The sequence below is a fragment of the Triturus cristatus genome, chromosome 7 (genome assembly GCF_964204655.1).
Source record: "Triturus cristatus chromosome 7, aTriCri1.1, whole genome shotgun sequence".
In the NCBI taxonomy this organism is placed as follows: Eukaryota; Metazoa; Chordata; class Amphibia; order Caudata; family Salamandridae; genus Triturus; species Triturus cristatus.
This window is the reverse complement of record NC_140590.1, coordinates 21,809,518-21,834,964: the sequence shown is the minus strand read 5'-3', so window position 1 is coordinate 21,834,964 and position 25,447 is coordinate 21,809,518. Positions and strand designations below refer to the sequence as shown.

Sequence of the window (25,447 nt, the reverse complement as noted above, 5' to 3'; positions counted from 1 at the left end):
ACTCACCCCACTACTGCGGGGCCTCTGCCACAAGTGTGTAGACTCCCCCACAACTGCAGGGCCTCCGCCACAAATGCAGAGACTGCCCCACGACTGCCATGAGTGCAGAGACTCTCCCACGACTGCAGGGCCTCTGCCTTGAGTGCAGCGATTACCCCACGACTGCAGGGCCTCCACCACAAGTGTGGAGACTCCTCTATGTATGCAGGGCCGTCGCCACAGGTGCAGAGACTTCCTCCACTACTGCTGGGCCTCTTCCACAAGTGCAGAGACTCCCCCACAACTGCGTGGCCTCCAACACAACTGTGGAGACTGCCCGACAACTGTGAGGCCTCTGCCATGACTGCAGGGCCTCCACCACAATGCGTAGACTCCCCCACAACTGTGGGGCCTCCACCACAACTGCAGAGACTCCCCCACAACTGTGGGGCCTCTGCCACGAATGCGAGACTCCCCCACGACTGCTGGGCCTCCGCCACGAGTGCGGAGACTCCCTCCACTACTGCTGGGCCTCCAACAAAACTGCGGAGACTCCACCACAACTGAGGGACCTCTGCCATGAATACGGAGACTCCCCCATGACTGCGGGGCCTCTGCCACAAGTGCAGAGACTCCCCCACGACTGCAGGGCCTCTGCCACGAGTGTGGAGACTCCCCCCACTACTAGCAGCCTCCACCATGAGTGCGTACACTCCCCCCACTACTAGCGGCCTCCACCATGAGTACGTAGACTCCCCCACAACTGCGGGGCCTCCTCCACGGGTGCAGAGACTCCCTCCAGTACTGCTGGGCCTCCGTCACAAGTGCAGAGACTCCCCACAACTGAGGGGCCTCCAACACAACTGCAGAGAGTCCCCCACAACTGTGAGGCCTCTACCATGAGTGCAGAGACTCCCCCAAGACTACAGGACATCCACCATGAGTGCAGAGACTCCCCCACAAGTGTTGGGCCTCTGCCACAAGTGCGGAGACTCCCCCCACTACTGCGGAGCCTTTACCACGAGTTCGTAGACTCCCCCACAACTGCGGGGCCTCAACCACACCTGCGGAGACTCCCCCATGACTGCGGGGCCTCTGTCATGAGTGCAGTGACTCCCCCACGACTGCGGGGCCTCTGCCACGAGTGCGGAGACTCCCCCCACTACTGCGGAGCCTTTACCAGGAGTTCGTAGACTCCCCCACAACTGCGGGGCCACAACCACACCTGCGGAGACTCCCCCATGACTGCGGGGCCTCAACCACACCTGCGGAGACTCCCCCATGACTGCGGGGCCTCTGTCATGAGTGCAGTGACTCCCCCACGACTGCGGGGCTTCTGCCACGAGTGCGGAGGCCCTTTGTGAATTGAGCCTAGAGACTTGCCATGTCAGGCCACTGCATTTCATGGTGGTACTTCTCTGTCCAGTGGCGCGGAAACCATTTTCAAAGTAGGGGGAGCTGCTCTCAATGTTATCTCACTGAAGTCAGAGGGATTATGAAAAACCCACGCTATAAAGAAGTATAAAGAATGAGCCACGCCCATTCAGCAGGAGAGTGATGAGGGCGTGGCGCACAGCCGGTGGTGCATTTTGGAGCCCACCGTCACAAATATGTTACTAAAGCTTGGCGTAGTAGCGTGCTGTCGTTTACACACGGCACATTTTTCATTGAAATGGCACTTTGTGCTTTTGTAACTGTTGATATTTTGGAAATATTTGTATATCTCATTTACAGGTATTTGGATTTTGTGATGTTTGAAAACAATTGACATCTGACTGCCTTTCCTATGACGCTCCCTGCACTCCAGCAAGATTGTCACAAAGCTGACTTCACAAAATCCTCTCACTTTGAAAGTCAGAGGAAGTGAACACCCATCCCAGTGAGAAATGCATGAGCAGCTGTTTATCAGAAAACACAGCCTGGCATCTGACCTCTGTCTCTGAACACACAGCAAATGTGACAAGAGCAAGACAACATTTCAAGGCATATTTATTGCTCATTCACCTTCTGAACTCCAGCATGCAGCACCCCCAGCACCCCTAGCAGCCCCAGCACCCCTAGCACCCCCAGCACCCCTAGCACCCCTAGCACCCCCAGCACCCCTAGCACCCCTAGCACCCCCAGCACCCCTTGCACCCCCAGCACCCCCAGCACCCCTAGCAGCCCCAGCACCCCTAGCAGCCCCAGCACCCCTAGCACCCCCAGCACCCCTAGCACCCCCAGCACCCCTAGCACCCCCAGCACCCCTAGCAGCCCCAGCACCCCTAGCATCCCCAGCACCCCTAGCACCCCCAGCACCCCCAGCACCCCTAGCACCCCCAGCACCCCTAGCAGCCCCAGCACCCCTTGCACCCCCAGCACGCCTAGCACCCCCAGCACCCCTAGCAGTCCCAGCACCCCTAGCAGCCCCAGCACCCCTAGCAGCCCCAGCACCCCTAGCATCCCCAGCACCCCTAGCACCCCCAGCACCCCCATCACCCCCAGCACCCCCAGCAGCCCCAGCACCCCTAGCAGCCCCAGCACCCCTAGCATCCCCAGCACCCCTAGCACCCCCAGCACCCCCAGCACCCCCAGCACCCCTAGCATCCCCAGCACCCCTAGCACCCCCAGCACCCCCAGCACCCCTAGCACCCGCAGCACCCCTAGCAGCCCCAGCACCCCTAGCAGCCCCAGCACCCCTAGCATCCCCAGCACCCCTAGCACCCCCAGCACCCCCAGCACCCCTAGCACCCCCAGCACCCCTAGCAGCCCCAGCACCCCTAGCATCCCCAGCACCCCTAGCACCCCCAGCACCCCTAGCATCCACAGCACCCCTAGCACCCCCAGCACCCCCAGCACCCCTAGCACCCCCAGCACCCCTAGCACCCCCAGCACGCCTAGCATCCCCAGCACCCCTAGCAGCCCCAGCACCCCTAGCACCCCCAGCACCCCTAGCACCCCCAGCACCCCCAGCACCCCTAGCACCCCTGCTTCCAGCACCTACGCCTCCCTCCCTCCCTCTCTGACTGGTGGTTTTGGACCGTTTTGTATTTAAATGTCTCCTTGGTCTCTATCCCTTCCAGCCTGGCTGAGTGTCTGGATCCAGCTGATGGCCGGGCAGGGGCCCGGGGCGGAGGTGGTCACAGCTGCGGTGGGACAGACGGCCACCCTCCCTGCCCCGGTCACTGCGGATATACTGACCGTTTCCTGGTTCAGAGGGACAGCGGTGGACGATGCTCAGCGGATAATCACATACATTGTGCCGACTTCCATCCAGAACAATGGTGCTCAGTACACAGGGCGCGAGTTCGTGGGGCCTTATGGGTCCTTACAGATCAGAAACCTGCGGACAAGTGACACCGGCAACTACACGGTGCACCTAATACCATATGTTGGACTACCATCAACGCTCACCCGGCAGCTAAGAGTCTACGGTAAGCTCTGCTCATTGCCTCATCCATCTTCACCACCTCCTGAATCATGAACCATGGGTTGTTGCTGAGGATTGTGAGAAAGAACCTCAGAGGAGAAGAAAGATCAGATCAACCATGGTGACTGAAGTGCACGGTGAATGAAGTGCATGGTGAATGAAGTGCATGGTGAATGAAGTGCACGGTGAATCAAGTACGCGGTGAATCAAGTGCACGGTGAATCAAGTGCACGGTGAATCAAGTGGATGGTGAATCAAGTGCATAATGAATGAAGTGCACGGTGAACCAAGTGCACGGTGAATCAAGTGCACGGTGAACCAAGTGCACGGTGAACCAAGTGCACGGTGAACCAAGTGCACGGTGAATCAAGTGCACGGTGAATCAAGTGCACGGTGAATCAAGTGCACAGTGAATCAAGTGCACAGTGAATCAAGTGCAAGGTGAACCAAGTGCATGGTGAATCAAGTGCGCGGTGAATCAAGTGCACGGTAAATCAAGTGCACAGTGAATCAAGTGCACGGTGAATCAAGTGCAAGGTGAACCAAGTGCATGGTGAATCAAGTGCGCGGTGAATCAAGTGCACGGTGAATCAAGTGCACAGTGAATCAAGTGCAAGGTGAACCAAGTGCATGGTGAATCAAGTGCGCGGTGAATCAAGTGCACGGTGAATCAAGTGCACAGTGAATCAAGTGCACGGTGAATCAAGTGCAAGGTGAACCAAGTGCATGGTGAATCAAGTGCACGGTGAATCAAGTGCGCGGTGAATCAAGTGCACGGTGAATTGTTTTGAAATAGTATCACAGGGAGGGACAGCATACTCCTTTTTTTGACCAGTCACGTCGCTTTGGGAAGTTCACTAACCGGTGGACCGCATTACATCTCAACCCGGTTAGCACACACCTGTGCTGGAGATGTAAAATGTGCCGCCAAGAAGCCTTCGGCGTTGGGGGAGACACTCATTTTCTGACATTCATTGTAGTATTTTTCCTCTTCAAACATTTTGAGACAACAAGATTTAAATTCCTCTTTGCTAATCTGATTTAATAACTTTTAATCGCTGAACAAATGAGGTCTGTCCCTCTTCATACAAAGAATATCCCTCAACCAGGGGTGCGCAGTGCCGGATGCAGAGTGAGAGAGCCCCGTGTTATCAGCCTCTAGAGTTTGGCCTCCTCCCTAGTCCACACCCAGTGCCAGAAAACCAGGGGACGAATTGTACCAAGATCCTCCAGAAAGGAAAGACCCAGCTCTTTATGTAACATCTATGTGGGAAGAGGTAGCATCCTGCAAAGACAAGAATGTGCTGACCTCTGTAATTTCTGCTGGTTTATGTGCCCCCCAACGTCTGCACATAGGTGGGCAGCACTATACGCTTCGCCCAGTAAATGATACTCTTCTGCTCCAGGGGTTGCATTCCTAACTTTGAAGAAAACATTCAAAAGGCCAGTTGTAGCCTGCTCAGATTAGCTACATCTGATGGCAGTTTGCTGGTCCATAAGCCATCAGAATCAAAATGTCCACGAAATACAAGAAGGGACTGGTCTGATGCTTTAATATAGCTCCCTCTAGGTGAAGCCAACCTTGGCGAGGGTTGGAGAGGGGGTGCTGGGGCCCACTAATCATGGTATATCCTGAGGTCCAGCGCTCCCATAAAATTAGATACAGATGTTCAACAAAAGCAGAAGACCCTAGGGGTTGCGGGACATTAAGACTGCATCATCCGCACACAGGAGGGCTGGCACTTGTCCATGAGCTGTTGGGGGATGTCCCTGCCTTCCTCTACAAACACCCTCTCCAGATTATTAATATAGAGAGTAAAAAGGAAAGGAACAGGGACACACCCCTGGCTGCCCCCTGTCCACGAGGACTTCCTCAGTGCGCTCAGCATTAGGCCTGTTCCTTACTCCGGCTCTTGAGCCTCTCTAGGGTACCTGCAGATGGTGCAGACAGGGGGTCGAAGATATGGTCCATGGGTTATGTCTGTGAAAGCCCCCTTGGAGGTCGTCCATCCGTTCTAGGGATGACATCTACTGAAGGAAGAATAAGGCCATGCAGCGAGGCGGTTGTAGCTTCTTTCATCCCAGTGATCCTCGGTTGAAGGACTTGGTGGTAAAATACCCACAGAGAGTAGAGAAGGAGGCTCTGAATTTGGCGACAGAGATAAGCTGTGATGAAGGCAAACAAATCTGTCGATGCGAAAGGCCGGAGCGCCCCTGCAGAAGGTCCGCTGACATCTTGGATTGCACGGATGAATGAAAAGACTAGAACGGCGCACTTTGCAATATCCTTGTTGACTGGCACCAGGCAGAGCCCAGGCACCATAGCACCTTATCCTAGTGATATTCTCACAAGTATATTGCACATTTGTTCCTATGCTCAAGTCACTTTAAATGAGCAGCATGTTCCAGTAATAGTTTACGCAAGGCGGATGTTAACCACTAAAGGTCTTTTATTCAATTGCACCCAACTTATGCTTTGAAGGTCTTAAGTTTAATTGAGACCAAAACTGTGACAAAAGTCTAACTTTACTACTCGTAAATACCCTTTGTGAATACCGACGGTCGTAAAGATAGACTTTTGTCTCAGTTTAACTTAAGTTTTGGTCTTAAGTTTAACTGAGACCAAAATCCAGTCTCAGTTAAACTTAAGACCAAACCTTAAGTCAAACTGAGACGAAAGTCTAACTTTACTACTTGTAAATGCCCTTTGTGAATACCGAAAGTTGTAAAGTTAGACTTTCGTCTCAGTTTAACTTTGTAACTCGGGCCCCTTGAGTCCAGCCAGGAGCTTGAGAAAGCTTGGCATGACCAAAAGGCTGTACTGACTGTTTATCAGCCAGGACAGAAACTTGGGGTGTTGGAGCCTGTGGCCCCAGCAGCCCTCCATGGCAAGGGGAATAGCTCCCACACAATCCATGAAAAGAAAGGTGAGGCCACCTACTTGGTTGACCTAGGCACTCCAAAAGGGTCCCCACAGGGTACTTCATGTGAATTGCCTGAAACCTCTTGTAGACAGGGCTGAACTGAGCTTACTCATGGCCACTGATGAGGGACAGGAGGAAGAAAGTGTCCCTCTCCATGATCTCCTCTCTCAGAACCATGGTTGATGGGTCAGTGGAAGGAATAGCCTTGGCAGGTAGCCTCACTGACCAGCAGCAAGCTGGTTGCATGAAGGTCCTCAATCAGTACAAGCCCATGTTCCCTTTGACTCCTAGTCAAACCACCTGGTGTACCCATGAAGTGGACACAGGTGACAGTCTGCCTGTAAAGAACAAACCTTACAGACAGCCTGACAGTAGGAGACTGGCTTAGTATATGGTGCACACATATTTAAGTGAAGCACCCTGCACTAATTCAGACAGCCCTTATAGTACTTTTAGTGGTCTTAGACAACCATAGAAAGGTCTCTAAGTGGTAGCTGTGGAGAGCAGCCTTCAGGCTTAATCCAGAAGGAGTGTAAGCAGTTTGTTTTACCAGTACTAATCATACAGTGCATGTTCAGTGAAAAAGAACCACATAGTGTAGTTATAAAAATATGTATTTATTATAATCACTCACTAACACATTGCAATTTCTCCTACACAGAGATGTAATTCCAATGCCCACAATACTTCAACATGGGAACAAGTAAGTAGCACAAATACACAGTGGTCTCCAGGGGGAGACCAAACCATATACTAATAAAGTGGAATGTGAACCACGACCTAAGTCGAGACTGTACCCAGAAGCCGTAGAAGAGCTGGGGACCCAAGGAACCCTCCAAGGTAAGTACCGTGGAATCCTACGGAGGCCGTGTGCAAAATGGGAACACGCGGCGTGCTCAATAGAAGTCAAGGGTACCTCAGGGTTGCAGTTTTTAAGAAGAAGGACCCTTCCCAGAGGACCCTGAAGAAACCCTGTGGATGATGGAAGGTTGGAGAGTCACCCCACCCGTGGATACTCTGGGAACCAGGATACCAACACCAGGGAAGATGGGAGCATGGGTGCAATGTGATGTCAGAAACCGCCGTAGACCACAATGGAGGACTTCAGTGAAGATGCCACTGGGGAAGAAGGTGAAAGAGTCCCGTGGAACCCAAAGGTGGATTTAAGATGAGAGGTACCTGCAAGCAGAGGGGAAAAAGTTTATGCCACTCAGGAGTGACCAAGAGGCACGGAAGAGGAATGCCCACCAATGTCGGAGATGCAGCAGAGTTGACGGTGCCATTGAAGCTGCAGCTGTGCAGATCAAGTGATGCTGTGGAAGAACAGGAGCCATTCACAAGCTGTCCCACATCGTATGCCAGGGGGTCGTTGTCTGTGGGGAGCACCAACAAGCCTTGGCAATGGCAGCAAACCTAGTAGATGAAAAAGGTGCAGTGTTAGGACCAGCAAGGTCCAAGTGACTCACATTGAGCAGGTAAGTCAGGGCAGGCATGAGAGCCCACTGGAGCCAAAGAAGACCCTCAGGAAGACCCACGGGCCAAAGGCACAGGAGTCGCAAGAGGACCTCAAGCAGCTCACAAATGATGGATGCTCACAGTGCTGAGGATTAGGTGAGGATGCAGAACCTGGTAGTAAGAGATGGTTGAGTCTGGAGCTTCTTGGAGCCCGAAGATGTCTGGTGAAGAGAGTCAACAAGCCTTGGCAACTGCACCTGGACGCAGTGCACAGGGTACTGCTCCAGTGGTTCACACAAGGGATACTGTCTTCAAACTTGCTGTGAAAACAGTGCAGGCCTTGAGGGAGTTGCAGACTCACTACATGTGTTGCTAAACCTTTTGAAGTCCGTAGGAGCTCAGAAACAGCAGACCGGTCAGCTTCGTTGCTGTGCCTGCAGGTGCAGGAAAGTGACTCCTTCACTTCAAGGGAGATTTCTTCGGGTGTATTGGATGTTTGCCGGTGTTAGACCCGGCCATCGCACCATAGCTAGACCCGACCCCTGCACCTCACACAGTCCCCAAACCCACGGCCTAGCCGATCCTCCCTACCAGAAACTCACACGCACCCAACCCGGACATCCCCGTCCATGGCCTTCCTCCCTTCGGCCACACCGGGCCCGCGTGCCCACTTCATGCACCAAGATGGCTGCCTGGCCCCAGCGCGACCCTGGCCTAGAGGCGCCACTCCGACTGGAGCACATCGCGCTCCCCTTGGGATGAGAGAGGGAGGAGCAGTTTCTATCACACCTCCGCGCCTCCCTGGAACGGTGGGTTTCGATCGACCTGCCGGCCTCCCCGAGGGCTGGCTCCACGCCTGCTGGGTGTCTGGGACTCCTCCCGACCCGGCACTGGAAGGATCAAAAGACAATGGCAGGAAACCCCAACAAGCAACCCCCCAGGTGACAAGACCCCTGCCTGCACAGACTCCGGACATCAAAGAGGGGTCGCCCTATAACAAGGGGCGCTCGGGGACCGTCCGGCAGATTCGCCTTGGAACACCTGAGCCCTGCTGAGTGACTCGCGGCTCCCTGAAGATCGTAAGACCTCCGAACTTGTGCTTGAGCCCTGCTTAGTGACTTGCGGCTCCCTGAAGATCGTAAGACCTCCGAACTTGTGCTTGAGCCCTGCTGAGTGACTCGCGGCTCCCTGAAGATCGTAAGACCTCCGAACTTGTGCTTGAGCCCTGCTGAGTGACTCGCGGCTCCTCGAAGATCGTAAGACCACCGAACTGGTATCTGGGCCTAGCTGAGTGACTCGCGGCTCCTGCAGACTCTCTTGGTCCCGCCGGACCCCACGACGACAAGTGTACCCCCCAGCTCGAGGATTGTGAGCTATGCGCCGGGTACGCTCCTGCATCTGATCCATAGCCCCAAAGACTGTCCCGCTACCCCCCTCCAAGACTCTGAGAGCCCATGCGCTGCTTGTACATATTTGCCGTGCAGATCATAAGGATCCTACTACTCTAACTTGATAAAGATCTGCTCGTAAGAACTCCTTGTGTGGTGTCTCTCTGTCGTGTGGTGCAGAGTGTGCGATCCTAGATACGAGGTTCCTCCCCCTGGGGAGTCTCCCGCCAGTGCCCGGCTACGATACCTCGAGGGTGGGTCTCAGGGCAGTCAGGGCCCCCTCCGGGCCCCTCTGAGGTCGCCTTCTAACATTGGTGGCAGCGATGGGATTCGGGCCCATAATCTAGAGATCGTACCGTGAACGGCTGACGCACTACCGACAAAGATGGCAGAAGGAAACGCTGCGGTTCTCGTAGAAGACGACGCCAGTGCCGTGTTCCAGGTGGAACAGCTGGAAGAGTACACTCACAAAGAACTAAAACAATTCTGTAAGGAACTCCGAATCGCTACCACTGGTCTCAACACCAAAGAAGATATGCAAAAGGCACTGAAAGCTTGGGTGGATTCAGGGGCCTCCCGGCCAGAAGGAGCAGGGGTACCCCACGACGAAGCTGGACCGTCCCAAGGAGAACGCAGCAACAACCAGGTGCGAGGCTTCGTACCCGACGGGGGCCTATCCCCAGAGGAACTCGCAGACAGAGAAAAAAGTCGCCATCACGAGCTCGAATTAGCGAAACTCAAAATTGAGGGCGAGCTGAAATTAGCAGAGAAAAAGCTAGCAGTAGAACAGTTACGAGTACAAGGAGAGCTGGAGGAGAAGAAACTCCAGCGAGAACACGAGGGAAAGAAACTTCAACTGGAGCATGAACGCAGCCTAAAGGAAATAGAACTAAAAGCCAGGAACGAAGAAGCGCGGCCCCCGGGGAACCGGGAGGCAGCCGCCCCGACGGAACAGAAGGTCCACATCCCCAAGGATGTGGTCAAAGAATATTATAAAAATGATGACATTCAGCAGTGGTTTCGGGCCTACGAGGTCGCCATGGCCTCCCATCGGGTCCCACAGAAAGATTGGGGGGCTGGGTTATGGGGACGATTCCTGAGCGAAGGAAGAGACACCCTGCTCGACCTACCCACCTCCATGCAAACGTCCTATGAACACATGAAAGCGGCCCTCCTCACAAGGTACGGCCTCACCCCGGAGATGTACCGCCAGCGGTTCCGGGACTGCCGGAAGATCCCGGGTACCACCTGGGTGGAATATGTGCATTTCTTCAGCCGCGCCTTCGATGGTTGGATTAAGGGCAGCAAGGTAACCACCCTGGAAGAACTAACCGACCTTATGTTGTGGGAACACCTGGCGGCCAACTGCTTTGTAGAACTACGCCAACATCTGCTCGACAGCAAGCTCACGGACCCGAGAAAGCTGGCTGTCGAGGCGGATCGCTGGACCAACACCCGGGTCTCCCGGGGCCCTGTAGGAGAGTACCCCCGAGCCAGTCAGGGCCCACCCCGCCAGAGAGGGGGGGGGAAACCAGGGAGGGCAGAGAGAGTCCCAAGCTAGTCCCCCGAAGTCCCAATCTCCACCCTTCCCGGTACCCCCACCTGCTGTATCCGCCCCCCCCTTAGACGGGGGCACCGGGTAAACGTCACTTGTTTCCGTTGCCAGAAACCCGGGCATTACGCCAACGACCCTGAATGCCCCATGGCCCCACGCACCACCCAGGCAGCACCCCCTGCTAGACAGATCGCCAATGTAGCCCTGGGGGAGGAGGTTGAGGAGGCCGAGGAGTGGGAACCCGCCGCTATGGCACTAGTATCCTTAGGAGATAGAGAGATGGTCCCTGGGAGCCTCCTACCCCCTAACACAAAGAAATATGGGCAGCTAGTAACGATCAATGGCCACCAAGTAGAAGCCCTCCGTGACACCGGGGCCAGCATCACCGGGGTCCTTAGCCATTTAGTACACGAAGACCAGGTCCTCCCCAACGTCTTTTGCCCTGTCATCTCAGCCGACAATACCGAAAGCCTATGTAAAGTAGCCCTGGTGCCCTTTGAGTGGGGAGGGGTGGTCGGTAAACTGAAGGTCGCAGTGAGAACCTCCCAGCCCGTCGACTGTCTCCTGGGGAACGACCTGGAAAGTTCCCCCTGGAGACAGGTTGAGCGCAAGACCCATCTAGGGATGATGGGCCTCCCTGAGTGGGTATGCGCCACCACTCGATCCATGGCGGCCCGTCTGACCCCCCTGAAGTCGAAGGCGCCCCGACCCCTGAAGATAGGATGGTCCCAGCAGAGGGTCCCCCCATTACCCCACCCGAGGGGTCGATCGCCAGTGACGAACCCCCGCCTTCCGACTCCAACCCAGTCACCGAGTTTGGCGATCTGCCCGAATTAGCCCAGTGGCGCCACGAGGGGGGCCCCTCCCGAGAAGAGTTCTGCCGAGAGCAGGCTTCCTGTCCCTCCCTGGACGGGCCCCGGCAACAGGCAGAGGCCCAGGCCGCGGGCGACCAGACGGGGACACACCGGATGTACTGGGAGAATGGCCTCCTGTACAGTGAACAGAAGTCGGTGGAGCTAGGGTCCGGCCGGGTGCTGGTGGTACCCCTACGCTTCCGAAACCTCCTCCTGGGCTTGGCCCACGATGTCCCCCTCGCAGGCCACTTGGGCCAGGACAAAACGTACAGTCGCCTCGTGACCCACTTTTACTGGCCCCGGATGAGAGCCGAGGTAGGAGCCCACTGCAAGTCCTGTCCCACGTGCCAGGCCAGTGGGAAGAGCGGAGGGAAGAGCAAGGCTCCCCTCCAACCCTTCCCTGTCGTCAGTACCCCTTTTGAGCGGGTCGGGATCGACATTGTAGGGCCCCTGGACCCCCCGACTTCCCAAGGGCACCGGTTCATCCTCGTCCTGGCGGACCATGCCACCCGTTACCCTGAGGCCATCCCCCTGCGCACCGTCACGGCCCCCGTGGTGGGCCGGGCGTTGATGGGAATCTTCTCCCGCATGGGTTTCCCCCGCGAGGTCGTGAGCGATCGCGGTACCAACTTTATATCCCGATACATGAAGTCCTTATGGCAACAATGCGGGGTGTCCTATAAATTCACCACCCCGTACCACCCCCAGGGGAACGGCCTGGTAGAGCGGTTTAACCGGACTCTGAAGGGGATGATCGCGGGCCTGGAAGAGCCCCTCCGGCGTAAGTGGGACATCCTGCTCCCCTGCCTCCTATTCGCCTACCGCGAAGTTCCCCAGAAGTCCTTGGGGTTCAGCCCCTTCGAGTTACTCTACGGGCACCCCGTCAGGGGGCCCCTCAGCCTGGTCAAGGAAGGCTGGGAGGTGGCGACTCGAGGCCCCCCCCGAGATGTGTTCCGGTATGTCCTGACCCTCCGAAATCAGACTCGAAGGTTCCGAGAGATGGCCGAGGCCAACCTGGAGGCGAGTCAGGAAGAGATGAAGCGCTGGTACGACCAGAACGCCACACTGGTCGAATTCCAGCCGGGCCAGCTGGTATGGGTCATGGCCCCCGTGAAACCCTGCGCCCTCCAGGATAAATGGACAGGGCCCTTCAAAGTGGTTGAGCGGAAGAGCCAGGTCACGTACTTAGTGGACGTCCAGTCCCCCCGGGACCCCCTCCGGGTCCTTCACGTGAACCGCCTCAAGCCCCACTTTGTGCGGACAGAGCTAAGTCTGCTGCTGGCCACCGATGACGGGGCCGAGGAGGAGTCCGATCCTCTCCCCGATCTCCTGTGCACCAAAGAGAAGGACGGCTCCGTAGAAGGGGTGAACCTCTCCCCGTCTCTCACTCCCCAGCAACGGGAAGATTGCCGCCAGCTCCTAGGGCAGTTTTCGGACCTCTTCTCCCTGGTCCCTAGGGTCACCGACTGGTGTGTCCATGACGTGGATACCGGGGACAGTCCGCCAGTGAGACACCGGGCCTACCGAGTCCCTGATCGGGTCCGGTCCTGTATCCAGGCCGAAGTCTCAAAAATGTTGACCCTAGGCGTAATCGAGCCCTCAGATAGCCCCTGGGCCAGCCCCGTGGTCCTAGTCCCCAAAGCAGCCGCCCCCGGGGTCGCGCCAGAACTCCGCTTCTGCGTGGACTACCGGGGGCTCAATGAAGTCACCCGAACCGATGACCACCCCATTCCCCGAGCCGGCGAGCTCATTGACCGGCTCGGGGCTGCTCGATTCCTCAGTACCTTCGATCTCACCTGTGGCTACTGGCAAATTGCGCTCACAGAAGGAGCCAAGGAGCGGTCCGCCTTCTCCACCCCGGATGGGCACTATCGCTTTCGCGTGATGCCGTTCGGGATGAAAAATGCCCCGGCCACCTTTCAGCGGCTGGTAAATAGAGTCCTGGCCGGGCTGGAAAAATTCAGTGCTGCATATCTCGACGATATCGCAGTTTTCAGCTCTGAGTGGAGTGAGCACCTCCAGCACCTTCGGAGGGTACTGACCGCCCTGCACCAGGCAGGCCTCACCGTGAAGGCCAGCAAGTGCCAGATTGGGCAAGGTTCAGTAACCTACCTGGGACACCAGGTCGGAAGCGGCCAGGTCGCCCCCCTACAGCCCAAAATCGACGCCATCCTAGCCTGGGAACCACCCACGACCCAAACGGAGGTCCGGGCCTTCCTGGGCCTCACGGGCTATTACCGGAGATTCATCAGGAATTACGGCAGCCTGGTCGGTCCCCTCACGGGGCTCACGTCCAAAAACCAGCCCAAGAAGGTGCAATGGTCCCCTGCCTGCCAAGAGGCGTTCGAGGCCCTGAAAGCGGCCATGTGTACTGCTCCCGTCCTCCAGGCCCCCGACTACTCTAAGGATTTCCTGGTACAGACTGATGCCTCCGAGCACGGCATCGGGGCCGTCCTCTCCCAGGTGAATGACCAAGGTCTAGACCAGCCCGTGGCCTTCCTCAGCCGAAGGCTATTGCCCAGGGAACAAAGATGGAGCACCATCGAGCGAGAGGCATTCGCCGTAGTCTGGGCCCTGAAAAAACTACGCCCTTACCTGTTCGGCACCTATTTCAAGGTCCAAACCGACCATCGCCCCCTGCGATGGCTCATGCAGATGCGAGGAGAAAACCCCAAGCTACTGCGGTGGTCAATCTCCCTCCAGGGGATGGATTTCACCGTCGAACATCGCCCTGGGAATGACCACGCCAACGCCGATGGCCTCTCCCGGTTCTTCCGCCTCAGCGAAGAGAACCCCCAAGAAGATGGGTAGTTCTCTCCGGCTTTCAGCTGGGGGGGACGCATGTTAGACCCGGCCATCGCACCATAGCTAGACCCGACCCCTGCACCTCACACAGTCCCCAAACCCACGGCCTAGCCGATCCTCCCTACCAGAAACTCACACGCACCCAACCCGGACATCCCCGTCCATGGCCTTCCTCCCTTCGGCCACACCGGGCCCGCGTACCCACTTCATGCACCAAGATGGCTGCCTGGCCCCAGCGCGACCCTGGCCTAGAGGCGCCACTCCGGCTGGAGCACATCGCGCTCCCCTTGGGATGAGAGAGGAACGGTGGGTTTCGATCGACCTGCCGGCCTCCCCGAGGGCTGGCTCCACGCCTGCTGGGTGTCTGGGACTCCTCCCGACCCGGCACTGGAAGGATCAAAAGACAATGGCAGGAAACCCCAACAAGCAACCCCCCAGGTGACAAGACCCCTGCCTGCACAGACTCCGGACATCAAAGAGGGGTCGCCCTATAACAAGGGGCGCTCGGGGACCGTCCGGCAGATTCGCCTTGGAACACCTGAGCCCTGCTGAGTGACTCGCGGCTCCCTGAAGATCGTAAGACCTCCGAACTTGTGCTTGAGCCCTGCTGAGTGACTCGCGCCTCCCTGAAGATCGTAAGACCTCTTGAGCACTGCTGAGTGGCTCGCGGCTCCCTGAAGATCGTAAGACCTCCGAACTTGTGCTTGAGCCCTGCTGAGTGACTCGCGGCTCCTCGAAGATCGTAAGACCACCGAACTGGTATCTGGGCCTAGCTGAGTGACTCGCGGCTCCTGCAGACTCTCTTGGTCCCGCCGGACCCCACGACGACAAGTGTACCCCCCAGCTCGAGGATTGTGAGCTGTGCGCCGGGTACGCTCCTGCATCTGATCCATATCCCCAAAGACTGTCCCGCTACCCCCCTCCAAGACTCTGAGAGCCCACGCGCTGCTTGTACATATTTGCCGTGCAGATCATAAAGATCCTACTACTCTAACTTGATAAAGATCTGCTCGTAAGAACTCCTTGTGTGGTGTCTCTCTGTCGTGTGGTGCCGAGTGTGCAATCCTAGATACGAGGTTCCTCCCCCTGGGGAGTCTCCCGCCAGTGCCCGGCTACGATACCTCGAGGGTGGGTCTCAGGGCAGTCAGGGCCCCCTCCGGGCCCCTCTGAGGTCGCCTTCTAACAGCCGGCCTGTAGAAGAACCAGTATGGAGCACAGGCACAGACAATGCAGAAGACTGACAGAACGACGAGACCAGAAGCAGCAGGAGTCTTTGCAGTTGTCCCAAAGCGAAGTCCAGTGAAGTCCTAAATGCCCAGATGGTTCAAGATGAAGTGGTTTCGGATCTGAATCTTGTCCCACGACGAATCCAGTTTTGCGCCAGAGCGGAAGACAACAGCTCCCTGAACGGGTTCCAACTGGAGTATGCAAGGGGGGTATCAAATGTGCCCTTCAATGCAGTCTAGTGGCGCTGGCAAGAGCCCCCACCCTGTCCTAATACACTAAGTCCTGTCTAGGAGGTGGTCACACCTCCCAGTGACAAGAAACCTATTCCCTGCCTTCCCCAGCAGCTGGAGGACAAAATTGTGACTCTGGTCGGCAGGAGCCATAGTTTGCTGTCCAGGTCTGGAAGACTGGTACCGGGAGAACTGAGGGCCTCCCAGAGGAGCTTTACAGTGCATGGAATCCAACATGTTTGATGCCAAATACAACAGGATATGTTACAGCCAGTTTAAAGCTAGCCACCGCGTAATGACGCCCGTCCACTCTATGTATCGTAATGGCTGATGAACTTACAACCCGGAAGAATGGACTCCGTGGATTGTAGGGGTGTCCAGCTCATGCACGGACACCCTCAAACTTATGCCTAGCATCCTGCCTCCAGGATTGAAAGGCCTGTTTTGGGGTGAATTATAGTTTTTAAGTGCAGTGACCTCAGATATAAGGAAACTTATATCTGTTGTAAGGGGTGCTAGCACCCGATAACACAGGCTGCAATGGCAGGCCTGTAGTCACACTTTGAGTGGTCTCCCATGCGTGGCATAATACATCCTTCAGCCCATGGGGGACCCTTGGTGTACCTATGCCCTGGGTACCTTAGTACCATATACTAGGTAGTTACAAATGTACACCAGTAGCCAATCTAGGGTGTACCTAAGTACTCACCATGTCCAATTCAGGGAAGAAGTACAGACACTGGGGTCCTGATGAGTAGGATCCCAGTCAGGCTAGTCAGATAAACATAATGACAGCAGCAAAAAGTGGGGGTGACCATGAAAGCAGATCCTACTTTCCTGCATTGACTATGTCAGAGACTGCATAAGGACAGAGGGCCAAAAGATGCCGGAATTGGGGGTCATTTAGTCTTCAGATAGCCCTTGGGATAGTCCAGTAGTCCTTGGACTAAAACCTCACATCGAGGGTAGCAAAAGAGAGATGAGGTTTTGTGTGGACTACAGAGGCCTCAATGTAGTCACTTGGACTGATGCTCATCCTATTCCAAGGGCAGATTAGCTCAAAGATACTTTGGCTTCAACCAAATATCTGAGTACATTTGACTTGCATGCAGGCTATTGGCAAATCTGACTAGCTGAAGATGCCAAGCCTAAAACAGCATTTTCAACCCCTAGTGGGCATTATCAATTTATTGTGATGCCCCTTTAGTCTGAAAAATACACCTGCCACATTTCAGAGGCTGGTGAACAAAGTCTTAACAGGTCTGAAAGCCTATAGTACAGCATATGCAGATGATATTGCTGTCTTTAGCTCCACCTGGGAGGATCACTTGGTCCACCTCAGAAATGTTCTGGAGGCCCTGCAAAAGGCAGGCCTCACTATCAAGGCCACCAAGTGCAAGATAGGGCAGAGCAAGGTTGTATACTTGGGTCACCTGCAGTAGCGGCTCATGCATTTTAAAAGTGGTGGCAGAAACCTTTGTGTAAAATATAAAGTGTGAGCAAGCTTGCATCAAAACACCCCTCTCCCTGCACTCACACACCACTCACTCTGAACTCACAGACACACCATACACCTGGAACTCACAGACACACCACTCAAGCTGCCCTCACACAGACACTATACTCAAGCTGCTCTCACACAGAAACATCACTCACCCGGTCACACAGACACATCACTCTCCCTTTGCTCTGCTCACTCTGCACTCACAGATGCTCACTGCTTTTCTCATCCTACACTCACCCAAGCATACCCCTCACCCTGCACTCACAAAGTCACACTACTCACCCAGTGCATTCACACACCTCACCTCTCACTCATTAAGTTATTCACACCCCAGATCATGCACACCAGTGTAAATTTCACAGAGTATCTCACCACGTTATAGACATCCGGAGCATGCACACTTATACTCATTCTAGGATTTCACCCCTCATTATATGCTTCCTGGAGAGAACTATGCACACAGGTCCTCAATTTCCAGAAATCTCACCCTGTGATTCAACCCTATAGCATGCACAGCAATCTACAATTTTTAGAATATCATTCGTCGTTATACACCGCCAGAGCTTGTGCACTTTTGATCAATTATTTTAGAATTCAATATAGAATTTCCCTCATTATACACCTCCAGGGTAGCACCATGCATACTTGTCTTCAGCATCTAACCTCATGCCACTCAACAGCATAAATACTGACCTTTCATTTGTAATATGTCACCCTGTGACACCGATCAACTTTACAACATGCACTCTGGTCCTCAGTTTGCAATATCTCAAGCAAAGACACGGAGTCAACTCAGCTGTATGAAGATTCATTCCCAGTTTGTAGCAGATCACCAAGTGACAGAAATACAACCCTACAGCATGCACTCCGGCCTGCGGTGAGGTGGTCCATTTCCCTACAAGGGATGGACTATACAGTGGAACATAGGATTCCTAACTTTACTACTCCTAAATGCCTTTGGTGAATACCAAAAGTTGCAAAGTTAGGATTTTGTCTCAGATTACTTTTGTAAATCGGGCCCTACGTTCTGGTAAAACAAGCTACTTTACACTCCTTCTGGACTAAGCCTGAAGGCAGCTCTCCACAGCTACCACTTAGAGAGCTTTCTAAAGTTGTCTAAGACCACTAAACCCACTATAAGGGTTGTTTGAATTAGTGCAGAGTGCTACACTTACATAAGTGAGCACCATGTACTAAGCCAGCCTCCTATAGTGCTCAGTCACACTTCTCTATTCTGATGTCATACACCTCTCCTCCTCCCACCCACAGATAGTTACATAAGATACTACAAGTTTTTGTTCAGGGAAATAACCATTCAAGTAATATATTGCTTGGTTACTCATTTGGAAGTTGGATATTTAAGCTTTTATCAGTTTTCTTTCTAACATGAAATTTGTGGCTCACCCACATTGTATTGTTTAGTGCTGTTTCACACACCTTACATTTGCAAGCCTTGGACAATGTGTTTTGTGACATCTGTGTATTAAACACCTGTAAACATAAGACACGAAGAGGAAACGTACTCTCAGCATTCTGCTGTGCCATTCCAGCACTGAAGCAGCACTCACATACATTCACAAACACAAGGGGATATATTTACAAGATCCTTGTGCCATGCTTGCACCATGCACAACGCAAAGCTTAAAGTCATATTTAAAAAGCCACGCAAAACCACTTTGCATGGATTTAAATGGCTTCGCAAATATGGAGTAATGCAACACAGCGCAAATTGCTGCGTTGCCTTACTCTGCACAAGGGAGGCGTTCCATGGGTGTCCTGGTGGGTGTTTCTACGCAACTCCCATGGAATTTGACACATTCCCAGATTTACAAGGACTTGTAACCAGGAAATGCGTCAAAAATCTTACACCTCCCCAGGGCAGGCATAATGAAGAAAAATATATTTGTTCTGCAGCACACATAGAAAGAGTAAAATGGCTCTATAAATTGTTTTTGTGCAGGAAGGTACCCCTTCCTGCACAAAAACAATCCTGCCTACAACACAAGCACTTCATTGGAGGAAGGCTGCTGAAACGGCACCAACGCAGGGAGAAACAACAGGAATGCACCGTATTGAATAAATGCAGTACATTCCTGTCCTTTCCCTGTGGCGCAGAGCAGCGCAGCAAGGTAACTTCTTGCGCTGCCCTGCGCCACTATTCCCAGAAATATGCCCCACAGTGTTGTAAGGTTCATCAGGGTTTGTGCTAAAGTCACAACACACATTTAATTTTTACATCTTTTTGTGATGGAGGCTTTCTACTGGCTCTGCATATACACAATAACAGCTCCATTTTGTGAGCTGCTGTTTCCCTATGCCTGTGACTAGGAGGCGGTAAAAAGGCAGACTTGTGCTGTCTCTTTCCTGATAATTAAAAAGTGATTTTCCTCTATCTGTGATTGCCTCATTTTTACCTGTTTTACTTGTGGTTGTTACAGTTTAAAAATGTACGTTGTTACCTGCCTGTGATTGCATCATTTTTCACATATTTTGTTTAGATATTTGAAGTTTTTAGTTGCCCTTGACTGTTTCATTTTACCTATTGCATTGTGGGTTTTGCAGTCCAAATTGTATTTTCAAATTGCCTATGCCTATGACCTGATTTTTCCTCCTAGTTTCTCCCATTATCTCTGCTGAGACCTGTGTGTTAAGCAATACACCCCCAGCTCCCATTTTGTCTTAGCATGTAAGTCAAACCAGATGTAACCAACCAGCTCCCCCTTAGCAAAAGAGATATTATGCATCAGAGACAGAACAGAGGGTGCTCCGAGTCAGCAGTAAACTGCTGTAAGTTGTTTAAGCTGTGTTTTTAGGGATAGCACACTTGTTTTTTTGGCTAGGAGTGTGAGTAAAGTTTCCAAACAATTGTATTATTAGAGGGTAAAGTTTGTTAGTCCCTTACCTGCAGAACTGAAGAATGTAGATTGAACCTGTCTGTCTCCTAGGAGATGCTGAATTGGAGCTTCCAGCCCTCTGGCCAGCAAGCATTGCCTAAGGTCGCAGGGACCTTATAAAGGCTGCAATTGAATGCTAAATGTGTGCACTGATTGGTGGTTGCATCTGGTGTTTCTATTGGATTGGGATTAGTGTTCTCAATGGTTGAGTATTTCGGGGTGCTGATTGGTTCCTAGGTCAGTGATTCTATTGATGTAGGACTTAGGGTTAGTGATTCGATTGGTGGATAGGGTTAGTATTTTAGATTGGTTCCTGGGGCAAGGCTGTCTATTGGACATAGGGCTTAGGGTTTCCTGTATGATTGGCTGCTGGGACCAGGGATGGGACTAGGGCTGGGGCTAAGATTTCTATTGGATGTAGGGCTTAAGGCTTGGTGCCTGATTGGCTGCTGGGACTAAGGTTGTGGTTGACTATAGGAGGCTGATGTCCTATTGAAACTAGGGCTTAGGGCTAGTGTTGTGACTGGTTAGGGTGAGGGTTTCTCATTGACAGAAGGGGTCACCTGATTACTAGGGCTATTTAAGTCCAGGGTTCAGGGCATATCAACCCGGGCGTCGAGGCTAAGGACAGAAAGGACAAGGGAAATTGTCTGTTTGAGACTGTTTGAGACTGGTCTGGGCTTGCTTCAGAAATGCTGCCCAATTTCATATAAATCAGCACCCACTCTCTCCCATCCACAACCAGAGTTGTCACTCATTCACTACAAACGAACCCAAGACAAAGTTTAATGTCTCAGAACCCACTAAAAAACTCCAGAAATCAAACCTATACACCCTTGTATCCCAGCTACCACACATTTGCACCATCACCTACAAACAATACACAACTCTATGCAATACCAGTAACCAATCCACTCATCACTAAAACAACCCAAATCCATACCATACGTAACAGTATCCATCCAGACACACACTTCCTGCTCTGATTACTCCCAACAGATCCCTTATTGTCACTAACAAACCTATACTCAGACTTCCATCATTTCTCCAACCAACATCCTCCTCTTCTTCCTACCACAATAACACAACCGCACAACACTTACACTCCACCGCACCACACATATTACCTCTTTCAGCAATCAAGATAAAGACAAACACTCTTAACTCAACTTTATACCCTCTTACACACAACATTCACTCTACTCACAAACACATAACCACTCCTTTACCTTACAACTTCCACTCACAAATAATACTATAAAAACAAAACCATCTAATAAAACAAATAAATCAGCACCTTGTTTCACTTCTCTTCAAAAACAAAACATGCTCACCCGCACAACACAATCTCTCACACACAACATCTCATTAAACATCACATTTGAGACTACACAAATTAAAAAATTCCATTCCCAAGTTTTATCTCTTCCCCCACATATAGCACACACACAGCAACACAGCAACTCTCTTTTAACTGCCTCCCATCCATTGGACAATTTAGAACCTTACTGCATGACTCACATGCTGCACCACCACCCCTGACTCATACACCTTCAGCCCTAAACATACAAAAACAAAATAAGCAATGTGCCACACATCACAACTTTGCTTCTCTGTGTCTACTGCACAACAAGGTTACACAAAGAAATGAACACAGTGCACCAACTCACTTTCAACCACCGTCCCCACCACCTACACACTCAGACCCATCAAAATGCTTTCTTAGCCTGCGGGACAAGGAAAACGATAACAGAACAGCTACATGATTGCTATTTTCATACAGCTAATACCAACACTAAGGACACACCTGCTGCAAGCCCACAAAATTCTGCTCACTCTTCTACAAAAAAAAGTCCCACTATCACCAAAGCACGCTCTCTAAACTGTCTACTAATAAATGCTCACTCGCTCTCTAAAAACAAACATCACATCTACGACCTTCTCACTAACACAAAACCTGACATACTATTCATAACTGATTCATGTTCGGGAGACGACAAAATTGTATAGGCAAAAGAGGAGATGGCCTAGCTGTTGTGTTCAGACAAAAATTACATATCACTAAAGCTGATGACGTCTCCAGAAAAGATTGTGAGGCCCTTTTCACCAGAAGCAATCCTACACCATCTTCCTCCTGTAACGTCCTGGTCCTTTACAGATCTCCACCTAGCAATGCAACATTCCCAGACACACTTCTAGACAAGGTTTCAAACCTGATAACCCTACACTCCAACCTATGCTTTCTGGGTGGCCTCAACATTCGGTTTGACAAATCCAATAGGCCCCATCCCCCAAAAACCATCACTGGCCTAGACGCACTGAACCTGCATCAAATCGTCCACAAACCCACACGCAACCCTGGACACATCCTAGATGTCATTTTTACTAATGCAGAACTAGTTTCCTTTCAAACAATGGTCAGACCACCATTTACTTGCTTTCCAATATAAAACAACACAAAGCTACGCACCTAAAACCACATTACATGCATCCACCTATCGACTGTGGAAAAAACTCAATTTGGAACACTTACAAACACAACTAACATCCAGGACGGATGTAGGCACAATACATTCTGTTTCTAAAACTATATGAGTGGCTACAGGAAGCTTTGATAACTAATACCACTAAAAACAAAAGAACAGAACAAAGGAAAACAGGCAACTTTGAGAAATACAGAGATAAAGGCGATAACACAACAAATTAGAAAGCTGCAACGTACCTGGCTCAAAACAAACACCAATCAAGAAAAACTTTGCCTACTGAAACTTAACAGATTATACAGGTCAGCTACCAGAAAAGCTAAGTAAAAGTACTATTCATACAGAATTCAAAAATGCTAAATGTGCAAATAAAGATTTCTATAAAATTCTCAATGGATTTTGTAAACCAAATTGCCTAGAAGAAGCTCATTCCATTACTCAAGATTTCACAGACAAACTGGCAAATCATTTCAAGGCCAAAGCAGACACATTGGACTCTGAGCCTCTTTGTTCCCTCCAACACATTTCACACAAGGAATTTATAGACATGGTCAAAGCGAGCAGGCCTGCAGGCAGCCCTTTCGACCAGTGTCTACCACAAACCTTCAAGAGAATTCTTCTAACAACCTCTGCTGCCACACCAGTAAGAAGATTCATCAACAATTGCTTAATTACTGGAACATTTCCACAAGAACTCAAAAAGTCATAAATATATGTGCCTACTACTGAAGAAAACAAACTTGGACCCGCTGAACCCTGACAACTACAGACCCATTACAAATGGACCTTTCCTGGGCAAACTAATAGAAAGAGCAGCGTTCGCCCAGATGTCACAATTCATTGAAGATAATGCCATGCTTTCAGACTTAAAAACAGGATTCCATTCAGGAAAAGGCACAGAATCTGCCCTCCTTGCCATCTGGGATGACCTGAAGAACACAGTTGATCGGAACGGGGTTGCTGCGCTACTTCTCTTGACCTATCGGCTGCCTTTGACATGGTTCACCGTGACACTCTGATGCAAAGACTCTACGAAGCCGGCATAGAGGGGACTGCTCTAGACTGGATCACATCCTACCTTCGCAACAGAACTAATGTCATCCATAACCCCACGTTCTGTCCAAATAGTACTTCACAAAAGCAGGGGTCCCTGAAGGCTCTATCATCTTGCACATGCTTTTCAACATCTACATGAAGTCATTATCAGCACCGATCAATCAATTTCACCTCACGTGCTATAACTATGCAGATGAACTTCTCAAATCAGATCGCTGTTTACCTGCTGGGGGACCCTGACTTGCTGCCCTGCTGCTGGTGCTGTCACCGCCGTTCCGGGGTGTCTCCTTGCTGTGTGTCTCCCCCGCCGCCGCCACTACCTTTCGCGGCCGAGAGCGGGGGGAGACTACAGCCCCCAGAGTGCTTCGCGGGCCCTGACGACATCCACGCGCCCGGAGGCGCATAAAAGAGCAGCGCTCGTCTCGGAGAGCGGGAACTTCTCAAATCAGATCGCTGTTTACCTGCTGGGGGACCCTGACTTGCTGCCCTGCTGCTGGTGCTGTCACCGCCGTTCCGGGGTGTCTCCTTGCTGTGTGTCTCCCCCGCCACCGCCACTACCTTTCGCGGCCGAGAGCGGGGGGAGACTATAGCCCCCAGAGTGCTTCGCGGGCCCTGACGACATCCACGCGCCCGGAGGCGCATAAAAGAGCAGCGCTCCCCCCGCGTCGTGGGACGTGTGCGGGCGATGCCGGGAGAAGCCCGGGACAAGGGCGGGACCGTCTGTGGCCGTCCGGGGCCAAACGGGGCCTGGCTGGGTCCTGTCCCTTGGATTTACGCCGGACACTGCCCGTGTGGAGGTCGCACCTGACTCACCTACTGGAGCTCGAGGCTTCTGCTTCCTGCACCGATATTCAGGTAGCTCAAACCCTCAGTGTCATGTATGCCATTTGCTGCCGCTAGGTGGCCCTGAGGAGTTCACCGTGAGCCTCTGGTGTGATATTGTACTCTCTAGACACTTCACCCCCGTTCGAAGCGTTTGAGGCGTTTGTACAAACAAGTGGGGTAGTACTAACTGGACTATGGTTAAGTCAAAGAATCATCACTCAAGGATAGAGGGAGGGGTAAAGGGAACCCTGGACGCATTTATTATATGCGCCGAGTCATTATTAGCTCATGAGCTCCAGCTGACTGAGAAGCGGCTCGCGCTGGATTCCCTAATAGCAAATAAACGGTCTTCATTGGGCAACATAGTTCTTTGCCAAACGCCTGGTGGAGGAGCCCGTTTACCCAAAACAACACAAGCCCATCTAACCCAGCCCCATTCCTCCTTTGACACACTAACGGGGGCAGAGTGTAGCCTACAGGGGGGCCTAGACCTAGACACACTAGGCCCAATTGTGACAGACCTCATCAATATAGGTAGCCCGAAGCAATTGCCCGCTAATATTAATACCCAGCCGGTTACTGAACATAATACACCGGGTGGAGAAGAACAAAGGGGGGCGTCTAGCGCACAACGACTAGCGCCTAATAGTGACCTCACTCAGCCTCCCATTAGTGAAGTAATCACACGCTCTAAAAAATCTCAATTAGTGATAGGGCACCCAGATAGTGGCGGAACGCTCATAGTAAATCGCCCCAGCAAGCCTAGCAAGCCTAGCCGCAGAGGGCAAACTAAGCCTAGTAAAGGAGGTAATTTAAACCCCGAGACCACAGTATGCTCAGATTGTCATAACACAAACAG

General features: G+C 52.5%; 1 protein-coding gene across 1 annotated transcript in view; it reads left to right on the top strand.

The window, feature by feature from the left end:
• The window catches only part of LOC146808710 (cell adhesion molecule CEACAM7-like), a 202,191-nt gene that overhangs the window by 43,546 nt on the left and 133,198 nt on the right, over window positions 1-25,447 (top strand). Inside the window, exon 3 of the mRNA XM_085614783.1 lies at window positions 3,042-3,392. Within this exon, the coding sequence (XP_085470909.1) occupies window positions 3,042-3,392 (351 nt within the window). The remainder of the gene's footprint in view (window positions 1-3,041; window positions 3,393-25,447) is intronic.